The sequence below is a fragment of the Mugil cephalus genome, chromosome 1, assembly GCF_022458985.1.
Source record: "Mugil cephalus isolate CIBA_MC_2020 chromosome 1, CIBA_Mcephalus_1.1, whole genome shotgun sequence".
Classification (NCBI taxonomy): Eukaryota; Metazoa; Chordata; class Actinopteri; order Mugiliformes; family Mugilidae; genus Mugil; species Mugil cephalus.
This window is the reverse complement of record NC_061770.1, coordinates 44930583-44954651: the sequence shown is the minus strand read 5'-3', so window position 1 is coordinate 44954651 and position 24069 is coordinate 44930583. Positions and strand designations below refer to the sequence as shown.

The following is a 24069-nucleotide window of genomic DNA, read 5'->3' as shown; positions in this document are numbered from 1 at the left end:
ATTTGCAAAAATTACACTGAAGATATTAGCTGAAAATTTTTGACAAAGTAAGAAATTTCACAGTTGTTCATTACATGTAGCTGTACTTCTTTGCACTTAAGCAAAGGGAAACACTTGGAGTTGTCGTTATTTACCAGGTAATAAGCTATTGGGTAACAGGCCCGGCCCCCTTGAGGTCAAATCGGGCTGTTTGTGGCCCCTGAACTAAAATGAGTTTGACGCCCCTGGTCTAGATGGTTGTCATAAAAATTTTGGCGATTGAGCGGTGGCATCAATGGTAGAAAACTCTCCCATTAGCACAAAATTAGCTCAAAAGTTAGCATTAAGCTCTCTTCGTTCTTCCCATTGTATATTTCCCATTAAAGGATTTAATAATGTCTTCCATTTACAATGTCCCAAATAAAAATTTAGTTTTAGGTAATACGCAGTAACAGATCTTCTCTAAATTGCAGAATGATTTCCCATCGATTAGTTAAAACCTTAAGAGAACGCAGCCATGTGCGCAATTCACTACACTTGATCTCTGAGTCACCGCCACTTAAAATAATCCGGGCTCAGAGTGTGCATTTTAATTTAAGGAGCTAATAAAGTGGCACCGACGGGTAGCGCACAGGAATAGACGTTCCCAACTGCCTCCCCTCACTCCCACTCCTTCCGCTTTCTTTCCAGCTGTTTCGCGGAAACAATCATCCATCACCGGCCGGCTATTTGTGGGGGGGCCTGCGCATGTGTGTGTCTTGTGCGTGGACGTTCGCCAAGTGAACAGCCACTGTCTGTCCTTTTGTGTCCGTGCGTCTCCCAGGTGACACATCGCATCTCATCACTTGCGGTGACTCACGTCGGCTCAGAGTGACCCGGGCTGTGGGGAGCGGGAGCGCGGGCAAACGCGCATCCCGGCGAACGCGGCGACTCGCGGCCGTCATCCTAAACACGCTTGAGCGCACGTGTGTGTGTGTGTGTGTGTTCACGTCCTCACCCAAAGGTGTTTGCTCACACTTGGAGGCATCAAAACAATCAAATCACTTAAGACGTCAGCCGCGCCCAGAGATCGGACGGTTTCGCCTTTTTGCGGGCCCTGATTTCAAACCACTTCCAAATCGCACGTTCGGGTTGCCACATCACATCACGCCGACAAGCCGTGTAACGTGCCTCCTTTGAAAAGACGGCGCAGGTGCACTCGTGACTAACCAGCAGGGTATTATGAGAGGAGGCGGAACAATCCGGTAAAGAAAGGTCACAACGCCGTTGGAACCCGAGGTTTCCGGTTCCCCGGCGCTTCACTCGTGCTTTTCCGGAGCCTCAGCCCCTGTGAGCTTGGCGGCCCCCCCAAGGCCGCCTTAAATGGGTCGGCGCGAGCCTGCAGAACGCGAGTCGTCCTCGGGACCTGCAGCTGTAAGCCAACAGTAAGTCTCTAATTATTTTATGAAAATAATGCATTAAACGTGGCGTCGGCGTAACCCTCGAGGCTTTAAGAATCTTCCAAGAATGCGCTATATGACGTCGTTTAGTGCAGCATCTTCTACTATGTTGTACGTATTTTAACGTTTTGACTTTTTGACGCACTAACATGCATCACGTCAGGTGTTAAAAAAATAAAGCAAGCGTCTAAGATGGAGGCTAAAATCTCAGCTGAGGTAAAGTGTGACTCAAGGACATTACGCGTCCGCGGGGCCTGACTTTTCTTGCATGTTGTGTAGGGGCTTGAAAGAACTGATGCAGAGGCTACAAAACATCAGGCGCGCCAGGCGACAGCCGGACACACTCTCCGTCAGAGGCGGAGAAACGCTTGAACGATGGGACTGAGAGGGGAGAAAAATATATGGTTCAGCGTCCCCCCCCCCCCTCCCTCCCTCCCTCCCTCACAAGAACAGCACACCAATCAATTCCGTTTAGTACAAATCCAATGCACTTAAACTTCCAGCGCGAATAACCAGAAGCTGCAGAGCAGAGGTACATTTATCGATAAAGCAATTAATTCAAACCCCTCCTCCACCACCACCTCCTCCTCCTCCTCTTCTTACTCCTGCCCCCTCATTCAAGAAAGGAAGCGGGGACATTCAGGTGCTCAGAAAAAAAAATGTAATTTGCAATTTACAAACTTTGAACGCAGCGTTTTATTCAAATGACGTGCTAACCTTAATTTTGGCTAGCTCGCGCCGCAATTAAGAGCAAACTGCTCATTTGTAAGCTAATTTTAATTGAAACTACACACGTGACAATAAAGGTATTCGCGATAGCTCGACTAATATGGGAATATATGAACTTTATTCGATGTTTACCTGGTTAAAAAGCAGGTTCAAAGGCAGGGCTGGCCTTTTTTTTTGTAACGAGTAACGCCGCCGTAACGTCGTTACTTTCACCGGCTCGTGACTGGAAATAGTTGTAACGTCACTTACGGCACCGCTCTGCTGACTTCGCGGTCCACCGCAATTTTAATAGGGGGACTCGGCGAGCTGCACAAAGTCCGTCCGCCGGAGAGGAGGGAGACAGGGGGGAGGAAGAGGCTCAGAGAGCATCCAGAGAGCCTGTGTCACCTCTGTCAAGTCGGACGCTAAGAGCTGGAGCACAACCGGAATTCAGCTTTTCGCTTTCAAGGTAAAGGCGCAACTTCGGGATTCGTCGTGTGAATACCGAGAGAAGAGCTGTTAAACGCATCCCTGTACACATTTGCGTGCGTGTTAGGATGTGATCACGCGACCGTTTTTGAAAGCATCGTTGCGAGAAACGCGAGAAGCCGGAATGTTTTTGTGACGGTCGTTTTATTTTGAAAACACCAACCGGCAGCGGCGCTCTTATTTTGACCGGCTTCACCCTCCCTCCGCGTCTCAGAGCTCGGTCGGCTCGCAGAGACAGCAGGATGCCGAGGGGAGCACTCCGACACGCGGCGTCCGTTTTCCCGTCCCCCGCCGTGGTCGTCTCTCGGTCACGGCGACTCTGATGGGCGTTTTTAACCTCCTCTTACCGTCCACGACGCTTGGATATTTTCGGAAGCCGCGAAATGAAGCGAATGAATGTGAGCAACAAGAAGTCTCCTGTTGTTGTGCCCGTCTCCAGCATCACTAGTAGTCAAGTACTCTCTGTGGATGCTGTCGGTGCCTCGGTGATTTTTTTTTTTTTTTTTTTAGTTGTTTTCAGAGGATTTTGATGTAGTGGTCAGTCGTGGACTACCCAACTTCCCCCCTTCTTTTTTTGTTGTTGTCTTTTTCGAGGTTTTCCGTCTTTGAAACAAAGATTTCAGGATAGACCAACTCCGGAAAACCAGCGACTTGACATCTGCTCCGGGCGGAATAACCATTCTTAGCGGTTATTCGCCTTTTACAAGCATCTTCTCTGGGGTGGGAACACGACTGATGCTTGCCTTGTGCTCGTCTGTCCCGAGTTTTGTATCGTCTCGTTCTGTTTGTCTGTTTGTCCCACCGTGGCATGACAATTCATGAATGCGCCCAAGGACATGTATACAAATTACGCATGCACCATGACGGCAGTAGGCTGTGCGTAATATCCTATTATTATATCCCTACCACATGAATGCAATAACAAACTCTCATTCCTGTGTCTGGAGAAGATTTGTCAGATCCATCCTAACTTGACTGGTGTGTGCGTGTGTGTGTGTGGGGGGGGGTGCGTGTGCGGCACGGGCGTTACAGTCATGGCAAGGCGGATTGTTGGCGTTTAGAAGTGTAAAAGCAGAAATCAGAAACACAATTCGCCAATATGAACAGTTGTTTTTCTTTCCACTGCACAAAAATGCGGTCAAAGTTACTCATTAAAAGCGCACCTCCACGCCTTTTGCCATGACTGACGCCCCAATGCGTGTGGCTGGATCAGGTGTAGGGGGGGAATCTGCGCGCAAACGTGCACGTCTGTCCATGTGCCCGCGTGTGCGCAACCGTGTCGGCTAACGCTCCCCCTCCACCCCCACCCCACCCCTTCCCAAACCCCGTTCTGTGTGCGTGTGTGCAGCCACGCTGGAAGTCGCCTACCACCATGTGGCCGTCGGGAGTGGGGAGCAGGCAGCCCTGCCCGCGGGAGTCGGCGATGCGCAGGGCGGCCATCAGCGGCAACATCAACGCCCTGCCGCCGCACCACGTCCCCACCGGCCGCAGCGTCCGGGTCTTCATCTGTGCCAACCCCGACGGTAAGAGCCAGCGCGACGCCGCCGCCTCCATCCGTCCACCCCTCCACCCCTCGCATCTCCCCCTTCCCACACACCCATGTGAAGCCTGCGGACAATCGCAATGACAGAAGGCTTGCACATCACTCACAGATATTCAGCCTCAACAGTGTTTCTGCAGGTTAAAATAACACAGCGGGGTTTAAAGCCCGGGTAGGTAGTTTTGCAAAAAAGTAAGAGGTGGTTCAAAGCATTCGGATACAAAATAGGGCAGTTTTTGAAGCTTACTTCTGAAAATAAAGTCATTATTTTCTGACGACTCAGTGATAAAATGTCAGCAGTGGACGGTCTCTTCAATGAAGTTGCATCAGGTGAGGAAAACTGAAATTGGTGTTGCGTGATTATTCTGAGAACATGCTCCGCAACAGCAGATCGCTTTCAACACAGAGTGCGTGATGTGAGCAGAGTGCAGGCGGTTGGGTCATGAGGGAGACACCCATTTGCAGCTCTGTATTTGAATATTGCCTCGTGGGCAAGGGGGTAAAAATAGGCTCGGTAAAACTAGAGTAAACAAGGCGAGGGAAGTGGAGTAGGCTATGAGAGAGAGGGGAGACGGGGAGAAGGAGGGCATGGCAAGGATTAAAGAAAAAAAAAAAGGACGTTAGCTTTTGTCGATACATCACTGTCATTTGCTTTCCCTCGCCGAGCAAACAGCCAGGGACCGGGCAAAAAATGAACGAGGCGACCTCAGATTATTGCAGCGTTATGACCCGCGGTAGAATAGTCTGGGATTGTTTAGCCACCTGTAGCTCCATCAGCCATTCAGACCATCCGGTCTCAGCAGGAATGCGACGCTCTGAACTACAAGAGGATGGGGGGGAAAAAAAAAAAATAACAAGGAGGATGTTTTCACACCATTAATGCAAATGGAAAAGCACGCACCTCAGCCTGAGAGAGCTAATTATGAACAGTGAAAAGAGGCATCCGGAGCCACATCCCGGTAATGAAGCCATAGAGGTACGCTCAGATATCCTCAACATAGTCCATGAGTATTTGTCAGTTACACACAACTTGTAGACTTTATTTACTGTATTTACGTGGGAAACGCTGCCGCTAATTGACGCAGGCAAGACATGAAAGTTCATAAATGTGACCCAGGTCATTGTTCAGCCCTGCTGCTGAACCTGTGTCTCCATGTTCACTAGAGGGGGCTATCCATGCACATACCTACTGTACATGTAGAGTACAGACAGTCAGTCAGTGACAAGGCCCACGCGGATAAAACCGACGCTTTGAATGCACCATGTCACGGTGGATTGGTTCCATCAGCGTTTTGATGTAAAACCCCAGCGGGCAGTAGGCAACACACTGTACATTCAGTCAAAGGGTGGGTATAGAGTTGGAAGGCTGTGTCCTTGGCTCTGGATTAATCTTCTCTCTTTGAGAAGCTACACATGGAAGCAGTGAATACGGGCTGCCGAAGGTCGGGCGGGTTGTATTTCTGGCGCAACTTCGCCTACTTCCAGAGTGCACGAAGGAGCAAAAGAGATATGAAGCGCTCGATACGCCCGCAGCGCTTGGAGTATATAGAACAACTTTATCAGGCCTTCCTGTTTGAGCTTGTGGCCTTCACGGGTCGTCAGGAAACCGAGAGCAGAGAACATTTTAAATAGTGGATGAAGTTCAGCGAGTTTGTAAGTTGAGTTGGGCATAAGGTCACAAGGCTCCAGGCCAAGATATAAGTTAAACAGCGGTAATTGCAATATTCTAACAGTTTAACTGTACTCCGCATTATGATGTCGGCTTGGCTCACGATCCTGACCCTAATGACCAGAAACAACTGCTGTATTCACAACACTGTACTTTAATGATGAGGAAAAAGCACAAGAATTTGAGAGAAAAGACTGTCAGCAAGTTCACTCACCTACGCAGTGATATAGAGTCTATAGAGGCATTAAAGTGTTTTCCAAAATGTATGCCAAATAACTAATCTGAGTGAATTTACATCCTCCTTCCATGATGTCAATGAATCACTCCAGTTCTTGGCTCAGGTGGATCTTTGTGTGTGTGTGTGTGTGTGTGTGTGGGGCTGCAGCCGATCAATTAAAAACCCCGCTATCTGTTCGTGCCAGTAGCCAGACGGCAGCAACAAACCAGAGAAAAGCCTAACGTGATTTATTTTTGTGTGTCTCGTTTACTGCGTTGTGCAGCCTGTCTCGTTGGTTGATTCGCGTGCGCTTTTGCGTTCACCCATACAAGCATATCCAGACAACTCCATTACCTTTTCCGCAGGCACCTCAGGGGGCCCTGGCATCGGTTGTACAGCGTAGTCGGCTGTTTGTGTGCAAGCCATTGCTTAAGCCGTTTAAAGTTGATAAAAGCGCCAGGCCTTAGGGACATGATGCATAAAATCATCTATTCCTCCAACGCACCCTCATCAAGACTATAGTATGTCACAACAGAGACTACTAATTACATTAAATTTCACCCCATGATTGTTCCCAGTGTTCTGATTTACTGTATTTATTGTTTTTTAGTTTGTGTTGTAGGTCCTTAGCTCGGATTTCCTTTTTAAAATCGCCCTTAATTATCCACTTCTTTTGAATGGAGTCTGGTGAGAGAACAAAAGAGAGAGTGGGTGGCCTGGAAGGGAGGACATAGGCGGAGATGACAGGTGGGGAGAGTGTGTCGAAGACGGCTTTTGTTAAATAAATTGCTTCTCCTGGGCCGGCGGGTACTGGCTTCCCGGACGAGCCCTGCCACGTTCTGCGGCACAAGAAGTTTATGACGCGTGCCGGCGAGCCGATTTCTCCCCTCGCGTGGCGTCTTCTGCCTCCTCGCCCCTGCCCTCCTCAGCGGGGAGAGGGAGGAAGCTCGCTCTGACTAGTTTGGCAGCAGCTTTTAGTGACCTCTGCATGAGTTTTCCAGAGTGCTGCGGAGCAATTGTGCACCCCAAGGACGTGGTTCTGACAGATTCAGCAGTTGCCCTGGCACACTTGTCTAACTCCCTAGGTGGTCAAGTCATTTCATGGAACACACTGTGGAAATATCAGGGAACGATGGTGGTGATACCAAGTCTAATGACACAGCGATTATCCACTAAGCAGTCAATATGTCATGGTAATTCCAGTTTGTTGAGAACAGTTTGGGGCTAAATACTTTAATTCTAATTAATCTTAAATTTTGGAAATTTTTAATGACCTGCTTTTAGCCGTTGATTTTGGTAACTCTGTCCTCGTTCTTTTGGATGCGACTGCTCACAACATCCTTATGTCACATCTCGACTTGTGTGTAGTCATTAAAGGCACAGCCCTGAAATGGTTCCAGTCTTATTCATCAGGAGTTTCTCTGTCCACCTGGGCCAGTATTCTTCAGCTGCATCCCTCTTAGCTGTGGAGCTCCTCAAGGCTCTATCTTGGGTCCCATTCTATTTCCATTATGCATGCTTCCTTTGGGGTCCATTTTTTAAAAATACAACATCTCCTGCCATTGTTTTGATTATCTACAAATCTATCTGCCCATATGAACGAACGGAAAAGCACATATACAGGTTCTTCTGAATTGTCTGAAAGATATGCATTGCTGAATGGAGACAACTAATTTAATAGCTTCGTCACAGTGTAATGAAATAACTAAATCACTAGATTATGATATATAGACTTGCCTTCCATCGGTAGCATTTCTGAAAACATTAAGTACCACAATTTTCCAGATGTTGGGGAATATATTAATTGTAAATAATGATACATTTGTTGTTGAGGAGTAGCTTCTTTTAACTGCTTAGTATTTTCAAATCTGTTTGAATAAAATACTGCATGCAGGGATTAATTGCCCTAACAAGGACTATTTCCAGAGGTTAAATATTAATACTTAATACTAAGAGACTCTCACTGTGGTGGGATCAGCTGTGATGAACAGATGAGGGGGAGAAGGTAAATAACGTTGACAGAATAAACCTCAAGTCTAAAAACTAAAAAAAGAACAAACCCGTTTACACGGTTATATCAAAGGAGCTCCGACATCCTCCAGATCTGCTTAGACATTCAGGAACTTCCCACCTACTTTGCTGCGTGTGAAGCTCCAGAATAACTCTGGAAACCGAAGAGCTGACGGAAAAAACTGTTCAACCAAGTGCACTTTTATATTTTAAATCATGTGGCACACATAGTTTAGTTCATTATATCTGGCTCCTTTTCAGGAGGGAGCGATTTCAAACTTCCTGAATTAACACATAGAACGCAATGTAACCATGGACTACAATCTGGCAGAGATCTCTCTTTAAAATCATCATTCATCATGCCTCACTATGACCAGGCTGTAAAATGTCTAGTGCGTTCGTGGCATACTAAATGTGAACATTTTCAAAGCCCCACTAGTGGCTTTTGATGCAGCATCTGCTACCACAGCTGTTACTCAATGAACCTTTTATTGTACATTTTTACGTTGGGTAGACCAACGCCGATCCTGCGTGCAGCTGCTCTTCTGGTTATTTACACGAACACAAATGAAATACTGGCAGGGAGATAGTGCATTTTCTCCTTTTACCGTTACATCCAGTCCCACATTACCTTCCTTTTGCCGTTCTTTCCATCGATGCTTATCATTGAGTGTGGGTTGTCACGCAGTAATCTCCAGTGGATGCGGCGGTATTCACAGAACCTGTAGGGTCGCCCTGTGCTCAGGAAATGCAGGAACATCTGGCCTTTATGGATGGCTGATTTACACAGCCACAATTTGCCTTCAGCCTCTTCCAGGTCATTCGGTATCGATTTGCTCACTGACTGTGCGTTTACATCTCTGCGGTTCAGCGTCAGATCAGCACAGTAAAGATTTTGTGTAGTGAAAAGCATGAAGGTTTTGAGCAACAGCTCTGTGTAATCTGACAAAGAAATTATTGAATTTCTTTGGAGTAGTAGTAGTAGCAGCAGTGGACAGGCTGACAATAAAACCCTGGTCTGGTTCCAAGCAGTTCAGTTAATTTGTCTGTTTTTGATAGTATAAACCGCATGTGGTTTTTATGCACAATCCAAAAGTCCAAATTAATATCTACTCATTGCCAACTGTCCAGGAAGTGAGGACCTTATAAACTATTAACTTACATGATTTGATAACATATATGCACAGCATCTGCAGTGGAGTGAGATCAATCAGACAATAAAAAGCAGTTAAAACAGGGATCTATTGAATTTGTATCTTCCATGAAACAGGTAGACTGACTCAAGACAAAGAAGAAGGTGAAGGAAAAGCATCAGGGACATTTGGCTCCGTTTCTCTATTCAGTTTAATGCCCATTAGTTCCCCAAAGCAGGTTTTGTAACAAGAGGCAACGACCAGGATTGAAAAATGAAGCCAACACGAAGCCATTAACAAGTGTCAAAAGCTGTAGTTCCTCAGATGGCCACTGGGGGTGTTCTCCAAAAGCGAACCAATCCCCCACAGATGTTAAAATCCCAAACATTTCAGCAGAAATAAAAACAACAAAGCCTCAATTCCAACTCTATTGCAGTTAATTTTTACATCGGGCATCATTTTAATTTATTGTAAGGCTTAAAGTGTTGAAGCAAGGCCTTTATTTGGGAACTGTAAGCTAGGAAAATCATGCACTGCTGGACGGACCACACAGAGCTTCGGAACCTCTCCTCAGAAACCCTGTCCATCTTTATTTACAGCAATATGGAAAGCTATGGAATAATTAACTCCGTTTACGAACTGTTCATTTGGTTCATGATGATCCAGTGACATCAGGCGTACATGAGTACATCAAGATCATAACCTCAAAGTGGACTCTTGACTTGATCTGAAGTGTTTTTTCTTTACCCTGCATGTTATTTTCTTGACATCTTTAAGTTACCAAGGATTACAGGGTAGCTAGCTGACTAACTTATTTCTTGCATGGTGGTATCTTCTTTATTTCTTTGTTGGCCTTGACTGCCGGTTTCGAATTATCCATTGGTCCCACAAGCTCAGATTTAGTTGTATTATCAGATGCTTTAAGTAAGTAAATAAATGTGCTGCAGCATAGTTTGAAGAATCAAGTACTATAACTGCCCAAGTCCTTTCAGTCTTTAACAGAGTTCTGATTACATTGTAGTTTATACGGGGTAACAGTAGCTGTGTTTCTGGGAAGGCATGTTTGGGCTGAATATTTTAAAATGTGTATATTCAATGCTGTGGGCCACAAATGGAATTCCATTTACCTCTATGGTAATGGGGTGAAGGCAGAAGGCAGAATATCTTAAAGCCTGACAGAGCAACTACATGGACGACAAGTCTGTCACACATTATTATGTTTGCCAAGATCCTTGTCTTGTCGACTTCTTTTTCTTTTAATCAGAGACCTCTAAGCAGTTGTGTACACCAAGTGTCGGTGCGGTTTGATGAGAGCCGAGTGATTGATGAGACTCGGAGAGGACAGCCGTGGAGTGATCTGTGAATGACCAGCAGAAGCATTGTCGGGACAACTGTACAGTTGCGATGCTTTTGATGTTGTCTTGTTAACTGTGGAAACATGGGCATTTTAACACTCATTATGGGTGAAAAGCCGTAACATTCACGGGATGCAGCAAAGTGTGTTTTTACTACTTTTCTGTTTCAGTTTACATCAAACATTTTTACGCTTTGGGCTACTGTTTGGACAAAACAAGCCAATTTGAAATAGTAATCTTGGACAGGATAAACTTTAAATCGACTTTTCGCATTTTAGTCTTAAAAAAAGCGAGTGTGGACCAAAGTAGTAAGAGAAGGAAAAACACCAGGGACATTTGTGTGTACTCCTCTGTTTAACAGACTGTTTGTCTATTAGTTTCCCTAAGGAGGGTTCTTACCAAGCATCAAGCTCTTCTGAAAAATGTTGCTGCCCTTCGAAAGCAAGGCACTCCCCATAGGCCCTCAAGTTAGATGTCAACTTAACAGCAGAAATAAACATGTTCACAGCCTGATACAAAAAACATTTTGGTCTCTCTAGTTCTATTTTTTTCAGTCATGACAATATAACTGGTTGGATTTTTATCAGCATTTTCCACAAGACTTCGTACGACCCTGCTTGAAACATGCAAAAATATTTCCGATTTCTTATGAGACCATGGCGGAGTAAATTAGATCCAAGTCGCCGTATTATTAACATTGTGCAGGGAAACCCTGTTTATGCAACTCACACGTTTGAATTGTTTTAAGGCTTAAAGTTATTAATTTTGATAGTGTTTTCACGGGTTGGTACGGGTTGGCCAAGGAGTTAGGCGTTTTGGATTAGCCAATATGGCGACTGTCACATCCACCATACTGAGCTTCAAAAGTCCGTAGACCCAAAACAGCATGGAGTATGGAGTTTAATTTGAGTAATTTCTATTTCTGCATACATATAAAAATAATATGGAGAAACATTATTACCTGTTTTGGATGAACTATGGAGGAGGCGGAGTCAGGCACTGCCAAGATGGCAACAACCGGCGCCCTCACACTGAGCTTCAAAAACCCTCTCATCAGGAATCCTATGGGTGATATCAGACACAGGGTTTGCCAAGTTAGTGCTTCCTACGCACTATAAAAAAAGTATGTAATTTAATAGAAGTCATTTCCAGTTCTGGCTACGTATAGAAAAAAATATTACATGGAAAAATATTAGTGTTTCTGTACTTATATTCAATAAAAATACAAAATTTGGAATTTCTTGAAATAAACTCATCACATAAGTAAATATATCAGAGACTATGAGGAGGTTTCATATCCAAGTGTCTACTGACTTGTGTGACCGTAGTTCTGACTGAGCTTGAGGTCACTGAAGGCCAGGTGAAATTTTTTTGTACGTCACAGGAACTCATCTCCCACCAAAGTGCCTTATAACTGCACCAAAATGTGCTTATATCTTGAGTGAAGGGGGAATTGAGATTTAGACTTTATTTATCATTTAGATTTCCATCAAAATGAAATTTCGGTGCAATGGCTCAGAGCACAGCAGGAATACTAAACAGAAACAGTAAAAACTTTGTATAAAAAAAAAGGTAAATATGGGATAAATTTGTTGCACAGTGCTATTTCCAGGGGAAAAAAGGATGCTTAAGGATACATAAATGTTTTGACACACCTATTTTTTCCATTATATACACCTTATACAAAAGTTGCCACCAAAAAAAAAACAACAACAACAACTAAGAAGGTCACACATATTTCGTTTGGCCTCCTTTAGCTTCGATTCCAGCAGCGTTCACTGTGGCATTGTTTCAATAAGAAGCTTCTGCAGTGTCACAAGATTTATTTACATCCAGTGTCGCATTGATTTTTCACCAAGATCTTGTATTGATGATGGGAGAGTCTGACCACTGTGCAAAGCCTCCTCCAGCACATCCCAAAGATTCTCAGTGGGGTTCAGGTCTGAACTCTGGTCTCATGCTCCCTGAACCACTCTTTCACAATTTGAGCCCCATGAATCCTGGCATTGTCATCTTGAAATATGCCCATGTCATCTTGGAAGCAAACATCCATAGATGTAATAACCTGGTCATTCAGTATATCCAGGTAGTCAGCTGACCTCATTCTTTGGGCATAATGTTTCTGAACCTGGACCTGAACAACTGCAGTGACGCCAGATCATAGCACTGCCCCCACAGGCTGGTATAATAGACACTAGGCATGATGGGGGCATCACTTCATCTGCCTCTCTTCTTGAGATGCCCCATCACTCTGGACCAGGGTAAATCTTTACTCAACAGACCACATGACCTTCATCCATTGTTCCAGAGTCCAATCTTTGTGCTCCGTAGCAAATTGAAGCCTTTTTTCCCCGGTTAGCCTCACTGATTAGTGATTCTACTGTTGATTATCTTTGATTTGATTTCACCAAACGTCTAACTGATAACTGCCAGTCAATCAGGATTTTTTTTTTTCTGACCACATTCCCATCTCTTAGACCATGGTTGTCCACTTTCCTTCCAGTTTTTTCTCCTGAGACGCTTTCTCTCCTCGATGCGTGCCACTGATTTGACCCTTCTCAAACAGACTAACATATTTTCCGTGACCACAGGATGCATCTTTCAACATGGTTGTTTAAGAAATGAGAAGCTACTCATTCAACCACTTGGGGTTAAATAACTTGTTTCCAGCTGAAAGATAATCGTCCATGCAGTAATTATCCAGTAGGAAGCTCGTACCTACATGCTCAGTTAAATCCATATTTGTTTTTGTGTGTATGAAAGACATCAAAATAAGGTCAACATTTCAGTATATAGTGGGGGCAGCTGTGGATTTGAAGTGAAATTCCCTCTACATCCACAACAGGCACCTAAACCCCTTAACTGCTCCCGGGTACATATGGCTACATACTTTTTGTGTCTGCACTAATCAAAACATTTTAGACCCTTTTAAGAAACATCTAGCTATTTGCATTCAGGTGTCAAATGTGGACAGAAAAAGCCACTTAGAGGTGCGGAAATTTGAGTGTCGCGAAATGTAAAATGTGTGGGGACCCTGGCGGCGCGAGGAGGGGAGAAAAGACGATGAAGAGAGCTGACAACACATATCTGAAAGGAAAGATGGTGCGCACTATTGAAATAAACAGATTGAAAAATTGGGAGGGAGGGACACACACGGCGAGAAAGCAGACGAACGCAGGATCCAGTCTTTGTTCCTTTGCATGTGGGTGCGCAGACAACAGACACACACGCATACATCAGGCTGCCATAACTCATCATCGTCCCATTCCATCCCATAAAAAAAAAAAAGAAAGAAAGAAAGAAAGAAAGAGGCATCTCGCTGTTATCAGCACAATGCAAACAACAACACAGTTTAGCCTGTCGGGTCACATCCAGACAGAGCAGATCAACACTTCCCAAACAGGTTTAATCTAAATTCCTGTTATTTTTGCAGCGAGTCCCCCCGTGTCGCCGTGAGATATTATTTATAAATTTACTGCACTGTAATGCATCAGTGGCGGAATGAGATGAGAGCGCCACTGATGCAGCAACTGCCATTTATTTAATTTGCATACTATTACAGCCGTGAGGTTTGGGTTTGACATTTTGCTCGGGCAGCCGTAGGCGGATTACATGCGCGGTCACGGCCCGGAGCATTACTAAAGATAGATGAGAGATAGATACGTCAGAGCAAATTTGAGGGCTCCTCTACTCGCGCTCGGCAGCTGAGGGGCTGCTCGCGCGCCGTCCGCCATGTGTGTTCAGGCGGCTACTTGGTCACACAGGGCCGCTCTGCTGGGCATGTTCTGTTTTTAACTACGCGTCCACACCCTTCAGAAAAAGAGAGGGAGGAAGAGACTGGGCCTGTCCAAATAAATTACAGTAACCATTTGGTGGATAGTGGGAAAAAAAAAAAAAGGGGAGGGGAGGAGGAAAGAAAGTGGGACACAACAACAAGCCGTGGGCGCTCACTCTGTGACACTCCGACTGTCCAATATGATCACTGCCTTTCCAACGCAGGATAATCCCACATTGTCCAACAGTGTATGTCGCTTCACTTCTACGTAGTCATACTTGGCTGACGTGACTGGTTTTTGGAGGTGGGGGGGGTTTGGAATGATGATTTTTCTGCGATGACTTTATTCGCTTAAACCAATTAAAGGGGGGAATCTGAAGATACCACCATGGGTTTTGGGAAGTCATTTTATTTTACAGATAAAATAACTAAAAAACGAATGGCAGATTGAATCTTCAATGAAACAGCACGGAAATGAGTCTCGGATGGTTTCAGTGACAAAGCGTCTTTGCAGAGATGTGATTTGGGTGGGCGGGGGTTTCGCGAAAGTTACGCTTTAAGGTTCATTCGAGAGACGCGAACGCTGGTGCAGTTTAAGAAATTCAAAGGTTGAACTCTGAAGAGAAATCTTTGGAGGTTTGGAGTAAAGCGAATTAAAAGTTTTGTACTTTAACAGTACTTTTGGATTTAGTTTTTTTTTTTCTGTGGGAGGAACAACATAACTAATTGACAGGGATATACTGGGGCTGGAGTCAGAAGTTGACCGGGCTAGCCTAGGCTAGCATAAAGGATATTTGCAGCTCCTAAAACTACAGACTTTACATTTGGAATTGAAAGTGCTGAAATGGAGGTTTTTAGACTGGGTATTAATTAAGATCTCAACTCATAAACCAGCCAGACTGTGATTATATTATATTATATTATATTATATTATATTAGATTAGATTGTATGGAAGCCCTAAATGGCCATGAATTCATACACATTATTTTCTCCATTCTCAGTTTTCTCGTGATCTCCAGAAATCTAATCTTCATCTAGCAAACATTAAAGCACCAAACAAACAGCTCACCTTACAGTAGGCCTGTTACATTGGGTTATTATTTTACTACATCATAGTGTTAAGGGCATCCATCAGTCTGCAGGCCACATACGACGTAACTCCCTCAAGAAAACAGAGGAAATGAACTGGTTGTCACGGGAATACGGAAAAATTAACATGTGAATGAATGGCTGCTTAGGGCTTACGTAAGATAGATAACTATTGTTGAAATTATGACACTTTGAAAAATGATCCATTAAAACCAGTTGCTAATCATTGACATGTCCAAATCTGTTATAATCCACCCGAGATAAATCCACTTTGCATGTAGAGAAATGTAGAGAAATTATTATTATTATTTTTGTGTGTGGCTTTATATGATAAATGAATTGCAGGCCATGAGGTTTTAATAGAAATTAAAGACTAAAATTAAAAAGATACATAAATAAAATGAATAAAAAAATAAGTAAAAATAGGTAGTACAAAAACACACACACGTATACACATACCTTCATTCACAAATACACATGTTCATATATATATATATATATATATCATGAAGATAAAGTATAAAAGCAGAAGAAGTAAATACAAAGCAAACTTGAAATAAATACATAAAGGTTCAGGTAAATGAGAAAATAAAGTAATCATGATTATAGTATTAATAATAGTAACAGTAACAGTGACAGCTAAAGGATAAAATATCTGTTTTCCAAAAGAGGAACTCAGATATCAGGCATCCCTCCCAGCAGTACTCCATCACATCATCCTGTCCATCAGACGCCCACGTACCGTGAAATACAACCATCTCCAGCTGCAGACCGGCCGTCATTCGCTCCATCATGTCTACATTTCTCAGTCTCTGGATTCATTGACCTGTGGTCGGTGGTTTCACCTGACATTTCTTAACAGAAAACTGTGATGCCAACACAAACACCGGCTAGTATATTAATATTGTTGATACAATAAGAGGAATGTGGGTCATTTGAAATATCAAAATTAATTTAAAAAAAAATAACACCTTTGCCAACAATACACAAAAAGCATAACTGCCACGAATATAGATATAGATATATATATATACATACATATATAAATTAAACTCATGAAGGATACTTTTCTCCCCAACAGGGCCTGAGGGTCAACCTTTAACCTTTGTTCCTAATGCTAAGCTAACTGTCTTGTCCAACTGAGTAAAAGTGTATTTTCCTACACGCCATATCCCTTTAATTCAGCAGCTAAATCAGGGTTTTACTAAAATGTACTAATTTGGTTTGATGCAACACGATTGAAAAGTGTTCAAGGTGTTAGCAGAGCACTTTAACACGTCCTTTATGTTATGTTTTCAGACACGGAGGCGGAGAGGAACGCACTGAAAGAGCACGTTTACCCCAAACTGCGAGACTTCTGTAGGGAGAACTATGGGATTGAGTTCCAGGTAACGTTCCCTCCATTTTTCTCCTGATTTATCATTTTTGTGTCTCACCTTCCGACAGCTCGAGAGACGCGCCACTCACTGAGCGTTACATCATGGCTTACACAGCTGTTCAGCGCCTATAGGACCCCCGGAGCAAGTCCCTGTCTCTTTAAGCAGACAGAAGGCCAGCAGAGATAAGGCTCCCATCAGCGAAAGGCTGGCACAAATTGAGCTGTGGATAAGGCAGCGTGATGTAAGGGCTTTCCCTTTGTTGTTGCCGTGGAACTGCTGCATTCTCCCCGCTGGTGTCCGGTGATCACGATCATTTGCATTGCAAATCAGTGTACGCCGGGAGATTTCTATCGCAGGTTTGTTTGTTTAACAAATCCAGGAGAGCCCTCAAGTCAGGGGGAGATTTCTGCCACAGATCGTTCCTGGAAGGATTTGTCTTCCGTTGACGGGGGGGGCACGTGATTCCTGGACCGTTTCAGAAGGCTGTAGTCAGCGAGGTGTCACAGCTAATTCTCATTTCACGCCAACAATGTTTGGAGCACAAAACGCTCCGAGCACATGCCATCTTAAGGTTGTGTGGCTTAATATAGCGGTTTGTCACCTATAGCAGTAGTACAGTAAAGTCACTGGTTAAGGGATTATCCCAAAGCAACGACAAAACTATAGCTATACAGTCATGCAAAGAGGGAATATGTCCCTGTTTTAGAGTACAAAGTCCGTTCCTGCCTGTTTGGAGATGACAGCAAGAATGAATTACTTCTGTCCTGAGTGACAGAAGCTTTTTATAAAAGCAGCCTGATTGAAGGAGTACGTTTTCAAGAGAGTACAATTTGATGAGCGTTGTTCAAGTAAAAATATTCTCCGGTTCATGCACGACTTTGAGCTTCTTGCAACACACAGTGGAAAATTTTAATTTGTCATTTAAGGCAGATTCCCTGGCTTTCCATAAAATGATGAAATACGATTATATATTAATATTACATTTCACCATATCACAGTCTCCTGTGAAGCAAAGCAACAAATGTCACATTTAGAGGCGCAAAAATCTGGATGTGAAATCAAAAGGATGTGACGAATCCCTGCTCTTTAGGAGTGTGGTTTAAATTCACTGGCTGTGTTTACATGGTCAGTTATTTTTGTAATCGTTCTGATTTCAACTCAGTGTTTACACTGATGCAAAGTAAAATGATCTGATACCATCTATGTTTACATGCACAAAAACAGTTCCAGTTTCACTTATCTTTCCAAACACGCTTGAACAACTTGTCCATGTTAAGCATGATTTATACTGTGACCAGTCTACGCAGAGCCAACACCGTAGGAATTAGGCCTCAGAAAGCATTTCTACCTGCGCGCTGGTGTGTTCGTATTGTTCTGTAATCATTGAAAACTAGGCGGTGACTGGCCAGGTGTGTTAATTCCACTCGCCATTAAGTGCAGACTGAAACATCAAAAATACCACATGGGATTTTCAGACCCACCCTTGGTGTGCTTTCACATCGCCAGCATTCCCAGGTCTGACCTCCCGCTGTGAGAGTGGAATCTCCTCTTCCATATCGCTGTACAAGCTGCATATAAACACAGTCGCACATTCATTCCCCAACCGGTGCGATTTCCCGAACACGACGTAGTTCTAATTCACCTATGCGCTTCCATTAATGATCATGCAACAACACATTTGATTTGGTTGATCGAAAATATTGACAGAAACCTCTGCCCCTCAGAGATTGGTCTCTTTGAGCTGCTCGCAGCCCTGGAGCTTCTACAATGACACAGTCTGACAGGACGTCAAGTGACAAAATCAGAAAGCGACAGGCAGCTACATCAACGTCATCGTGTAAATTAGCGTGTTGGCGCTGAATTCCTGTTCACATGGGAGTCGACCCACATTGACCCGGGCTATAGAGAAAACATCTGAGTAGATGCGTTGGGCCAGATAAGGCTGAGTCTCAGGGCTCAGTCATGTGAACAAAGAAAATGCATTTCGGACCAATCACACAAATTACATTCCTGGGGAGGAGCACATCAGGCACCAATGTGACGCAGAAGTATAAATTACGCGTTACTGTCCCTCCTGAAAACTTCCTCCAAATTTCAAATGTTTGCAGACAGAAAGTGTTTATTAAAAACCAGAAAGAAACGATCATATCGAGAACGTACATGATGATTACAAACTGATATTTTCCAAGGTTTACACCACCTCAATACGATGGAGCTCTGAGTTTTTATTCTTATTATTAGCGGAGTACAACAAACGAAGTTCACGGCAAGGTGTTGAAGCAGTAGCATCTCATATGCAGCATGGCCTCGGATATACAGGCAGTTGCGTAACTTTACTTGAACGGACACAGTTTGCCGCGAAGGTCTTCCGAGCTGCTCGATGTAACAAAGACTTGCAGAGATCTCAGAGGACTCTGCGCGGTAGAGATGTGCAGGATAACAGGAGTAAAGTCAGGCAGAGACGTTTTGGCTCCAGTATCTGGGGCCACGTCGAGGCTGTCTGGTGATTCAGCTCGCTGTGATGAAGCATGAGCTGAAATGATTATGCAGGAGGCCCGGGAGTTAATGCTATGACTCACTTACAGTGCTCTCTCTTCCTCTCTCTCTTTCCCTCTCCATCCCCCCAGCTCGTCTTCCTCACCTACACCATGTATGAATTGGCACCTTAGTTATAAATCACAGTTTACTGCAGCTCAGTAATGATTTGTACGACTCGTATGTGTGACTTGACGTCGTGGCTGTGAATCATTTTTACGCGTGGAATCGCATAAGACGCGAGCGCGCCGGGTGCCTTTTTCCTCGTCGCATTGCTTTTTTTCCGCTTTGATTTGTAATTTACGCGCGATCCCACCTCCCCTCTCCACACAGTCTCTCCCTCTCGTCGGCTGGCACACATATGCCAGGCTGATGAAACCCGATTCTCCCCAGTCCCTCATCACTTGACTCAGTTTCCATCCAGAACGTTCCCATAAGAGGGTGGAGAGGGACGAACAGGGGCACGGAAATCCAGCCCAGGGGCCGAGGGCCGCGTCCTCATTCAGTCAGAGCGCAGCACCGGCCGGGGATCAAGCTCTGTGATCCCTTTTTTTTTTTTCCTCCACTCTTTTAAATAAAATTACAGAAAAATGAAGCACATTAAGAGGGACGGCAGATGCTGAGGATGGACCAGGGTCAGGCTGCGTTTCAGGCTGTAGATTACTGTTGGTCTGGTCTATTAAAGCTCCAGTCGCTGGAGAGAAAACATCCAGCCTTAAACCATATGGTGTTATTGGTCAGTCATTGATTACAAGATTTCATGCTTGTGGTCTTAGTCTAATCAAACACATAGACTCATATAGCAATTATCGGCTCTTTATTCAGTTCCAGGTCAGTAATCACACGGATATTTAAATCCTACTAAACTAGAGCCCTCGTGTTGTCACTGAGCTCGGCTCTAATGGTGATAACAGTGAGACATATGCTGACTTATAATCATCCCCGGAGTGCCGTGTGTTTTTAGACATGTCACAGACACAGTGAACTGTTATTTACAAGGTCAAATTACATGCTTCGCCACTCCACCGCGGCCGCTTGTTAGTTGATGACAGTGTTGGCATTCTGCGTCTGGTTTTGTTGAGGTTGAATCGTGTACAATTGTCCCTAGGTTTATTTGTCAAAGATAGGGTGTCCTCCTTCGAATGTCTTGTTGTACGTTGGATGACAAGGCTTGGTTTTTGTCATTGTTTGCAGTGACAAGGCTGGAGTGGGCGTTGATGACATCTATGACAGGATTGTTTAACAAGTAGCCAGGGTGGGATCAATAGTGAAATATCAGAATTAGAAAAACGTGTTTGATGGATTGTAACTACAAACGGACATAAAGATTCAGCCTCAACACCTTGTCTTTTAACGGTGAATATCTGAGAGTGTGGAATCGTTGATATTGCTGCTACACTGACAGCGTTGACAGGTTGACATCATGCGTTTTATAATGTACGTTTTTATATATTCGTAATCCTCTGTTGATTGTCACTCATTACCAAGTTGCATTATTTTTGGAGGAGACAACTTGAGCTGGTGACCTCATTTTTCGGATAGGACTGAACATAAAAGTTTGGAGCAAGAGAATAGAGGGTACAGACGTCAATTGAGTGTCAAAATCCTTGTGAAATGTATCAGTAAATACAGCGAGACTGGGAAAAATCTGGATTATTAAATCAAATTAAGGGCAAGTGGACAAACTATCAAAAATAAATGGTCCACCAACACTGACATGTGACTAGAAATCAATTCTCATCTCCAATGCTTTGTACTACAGAACCCCCTTATTTGGAAAAGTGGATTAGTTGCAGTTTCAGAGAAACTTTCAGTTTAGTTTCTCTCTTCTTTTGCTTTTGGGAGTCTGTAAAAATATATCTCCAATTGCTTTTCAAATCTGTCGGTACGGTCACAAAATAGGGAAGGGTCCCCATTTCTTTTAGATGGTATTAAAGCCTATGATTCAAACTAATGCAGCTAATCTCCATGCTCTTCTGTCACTGTCTCCCACCGTAAACACAGAGACATCAGCTAACTGTGACGGCATGTGCATATCCTCTATACAGTGAGTGGAACGATCATGTTTGACAGACTGATGCTTCGGTCGAGACCGGCTCATCGTTGATTTGTTGCATGTCTTGCATCCAGCTGTTTTGATGTTTTCCACCGGCAATCTGAACGCGTCACAATTTACCACACACAGAAATGGACGAACAAAATGGTGCCAAATACTGACTGCTAGCTGATGCTACACGGCTGATGCAGATAGCCTTCAACCCCCCCAACTAAGTCACACCATGTCGGACAGCCCACCACGAAGATGCAGCACTTTTTCAGAGAATGCACCCCCAGTGAACAGTATTTTTTCTTTGCCTGGTGTTGTTTCAGTAAAGTTGATGTACATTTGTGTACGTATGAAGTAGGCATATGTCCCGACTTATCCCGACAAATATCCCTTTAAAAGGATACGTTTAGAACGGTTTCAATAAATTGTAATTTATTTGCGATTAACCGCGCATTAACTGTGGTAACCACACGATTAATCGCAATTACGTATTTTAACTGAATGACAGCCCTGGTGAAAACCAATGCAAATCCAACAACAGAACAATAAACCCAATTCATTTTATCCTCTTTAACATGCCAATTTTTAGTTTTTCAATTTAGGCAGTTCCATTTCAATCAGCACGGATAAATCTTAGCTACAGTAGACTAAAGTTTTGATATGTTTATATTCTGCAGAATTAGTTGGATGTATTTATTACCAAAGGCCTCACAAAAGCAGCCAAAAATTAAAACTCCCTGCGCTACAGTGTTTTCCCTAGAGATGGTAAGCCAAAGTCCACCCCTGCGTTATTGACTGGTTCCTCCTACAACTTGGATTAGCCTATAGATTTGCTCCCTGGTTCAGTTTTTATTGTGGGAATGTCAGTGTCTGATTTAGGGCTGCTGTAAAATCCCAGTTCAGTTTCCTTTCTTCTAGCCCATTGTGCACTCGTAAATCATCTTACGGTGCAATCACTTTCTCCCACAAGCAGGAGTTAAACTGAATCCCAGGCTACTTGAAGAACCTTTGTTAATAACGTGGTCGGATCTCTGTGTGGTTGCCAAACGCACTGCCTGTCACACACACACCCACACAGACACACACAGAGAGACGCACACAGCAATTCTAATAAAGGTTTTCTGGCCACAGCTGTGCAAAGCTGTTTAACGGCTGTCACTCACGTCTCACAACACAAGCGGGAAGGGAAGGGAAACGACATCTAACGATGATTTAAAAAAAAAAAAAAAAAAGAAGTAGAAAAAGCCTATTCATGTATTCTATAACGATTGCACTTTAAATGGAGGGGGAAACGCCCGTCAATTTGGCTTGCAAAAGTGCTCTTAGAATATGTCACTCACTTACAAATTTAAGAGCTAATCAGTTTATTTAGATATTTGAAAAAATGGTATTTCCTAGAATCAAATTTCAGGAGCTAAAAAAAAAAAAAGAAGGAAATCAGCAATTCGTGGTGTACAATATGGTGTGAGCACCAATTTATTTCCTCGCTCTCCCATCTGTTTACCTGACTGCCATATTTCTCGTTTTGTCTCCTCTCATTCTCCTCTCAGTCTGTTTCGCCGGCTCGCTGGCAGCGCGCCACCATCTCCTTTCGCTGTTGTTGCCTCTATTCAGTCTTCTACAGAAACATGTCTCCACGTGATGCAGATAATCAGCGGAGATAACCAAACATCAAATGTGAAACGCATCTGAGGCTTCCGTTCTTCTCCCATTTTATAACCCACGGGAGTACTGTATTCTTTCTGTAAAGACGACGTGTCATTACCTCTGTCAGTTTATCAGCAAGATGCTCCAGCAAAACATATTCCTGTGAAATCTGATGGTCTGATAGGCCTTTGAAAAATACATGCAAGTAGGCTGATACTACAAAGAGTACACACGTGATTCTGTTTTTTTTTTTTTAGAATCTTAATGATATTGGTGCAAAATTGCTCAGATTTGCTTTTAAAAATGCCATCTTGTAGCCCCTACTCCTAATCTCAGACTGACTTAACCTTTTTTTCCCCCCGCTGCAGTCTGCAGTTAAGTCACTGGCTGAAAGAAGAGTGATGGTGTCTAAATGCTATGACTGCAGGCAGTGCTCCTCCGATTAGAGAAATGAATGAACTCAGAGCAACTGGTTCCCCGAGTGTTTACACCATTAGAGTTGAGTATATGCCGTCAGCTTTATGCGTGCTTAAATTGCAAAACAACCTTGGGATATACGGTCTTTAAAACACTTTCATTAACCTCAGAATTCTTATGTCTTATCAAGCCTTGCTTCTGGAGACTGCAGCCTTCAGTAGGTTTACATGCACTTGAAAAAGAATAAAAAATTGTTGCCTTAATCCTACTGTAACTTGTCAATTTAAGCGCATGTAAATACGTAAACTCTGACTAAGACACGCAGATAATGCGGTTGGAATCAATTTTTCACCGGCATGTACACGCCTTAATCTGAGTTAAACTAGACAACGTGTGTGCGCATGTGATTGGGCTGCAACAATATGGTGAAGTATATTCTTATTCTTTTCCTGTAGTATACAGTGGTTCTCATTTGTTTCAAGAGACAGTGATCAAAAAGAGACATTCAGGTTTGCAGAAGCCAAGGAGGTTACGACTGGCCAAGCCAGGGGGTTTTGTTCAAGAAGCAGAACAGTTCCCAACAAGAAAATAACAGTTAGTCACTTAATTAATCAGAATATATTCAAGTTCTAGAGAGTTA

General features: G+C 43.6%; 1 protein-coding gene across 5 annotated transcripts in view; it reads left to right on the top strand.

Moving 5' to 3' along the window:
- Window positions 1-1264: 1264 nt before the first annotated feature.
- LOC125024441 (NACHT and WD repeat domain-containing protein 2) overlaps window positions 1265-24069 on the top strand; it is a 51865-nt gene continuing 29060 nt past the window's right edge. The window contains exons 1-3 of one of the 5 annotated variants that reach the window (XM_047612251.1): window positions 1265-1403; window positions 3964-4138; window positions 16704-16792. In XM_047612251.1, coding sequence (XP_047468207.1) covers window positions 3988-4138; window positions 16704-16792 — 240 coding nt within the window. In that variant the 5' untranslated portion in view covers window positions 1265-1403; window positions 3964-3987. Of the gene's footprint in view, window positions 1404-2456; window positions 2596-2831; window positions 3336-3963; window positions 4139-16703; window positions 16793-24069 lie in introns of those variants that run through there. The other 4 variants (XM_047612240.1, XM_047612227.1, XM_047612221.1 and 1 more) reach the window with 4 other exon arrangements.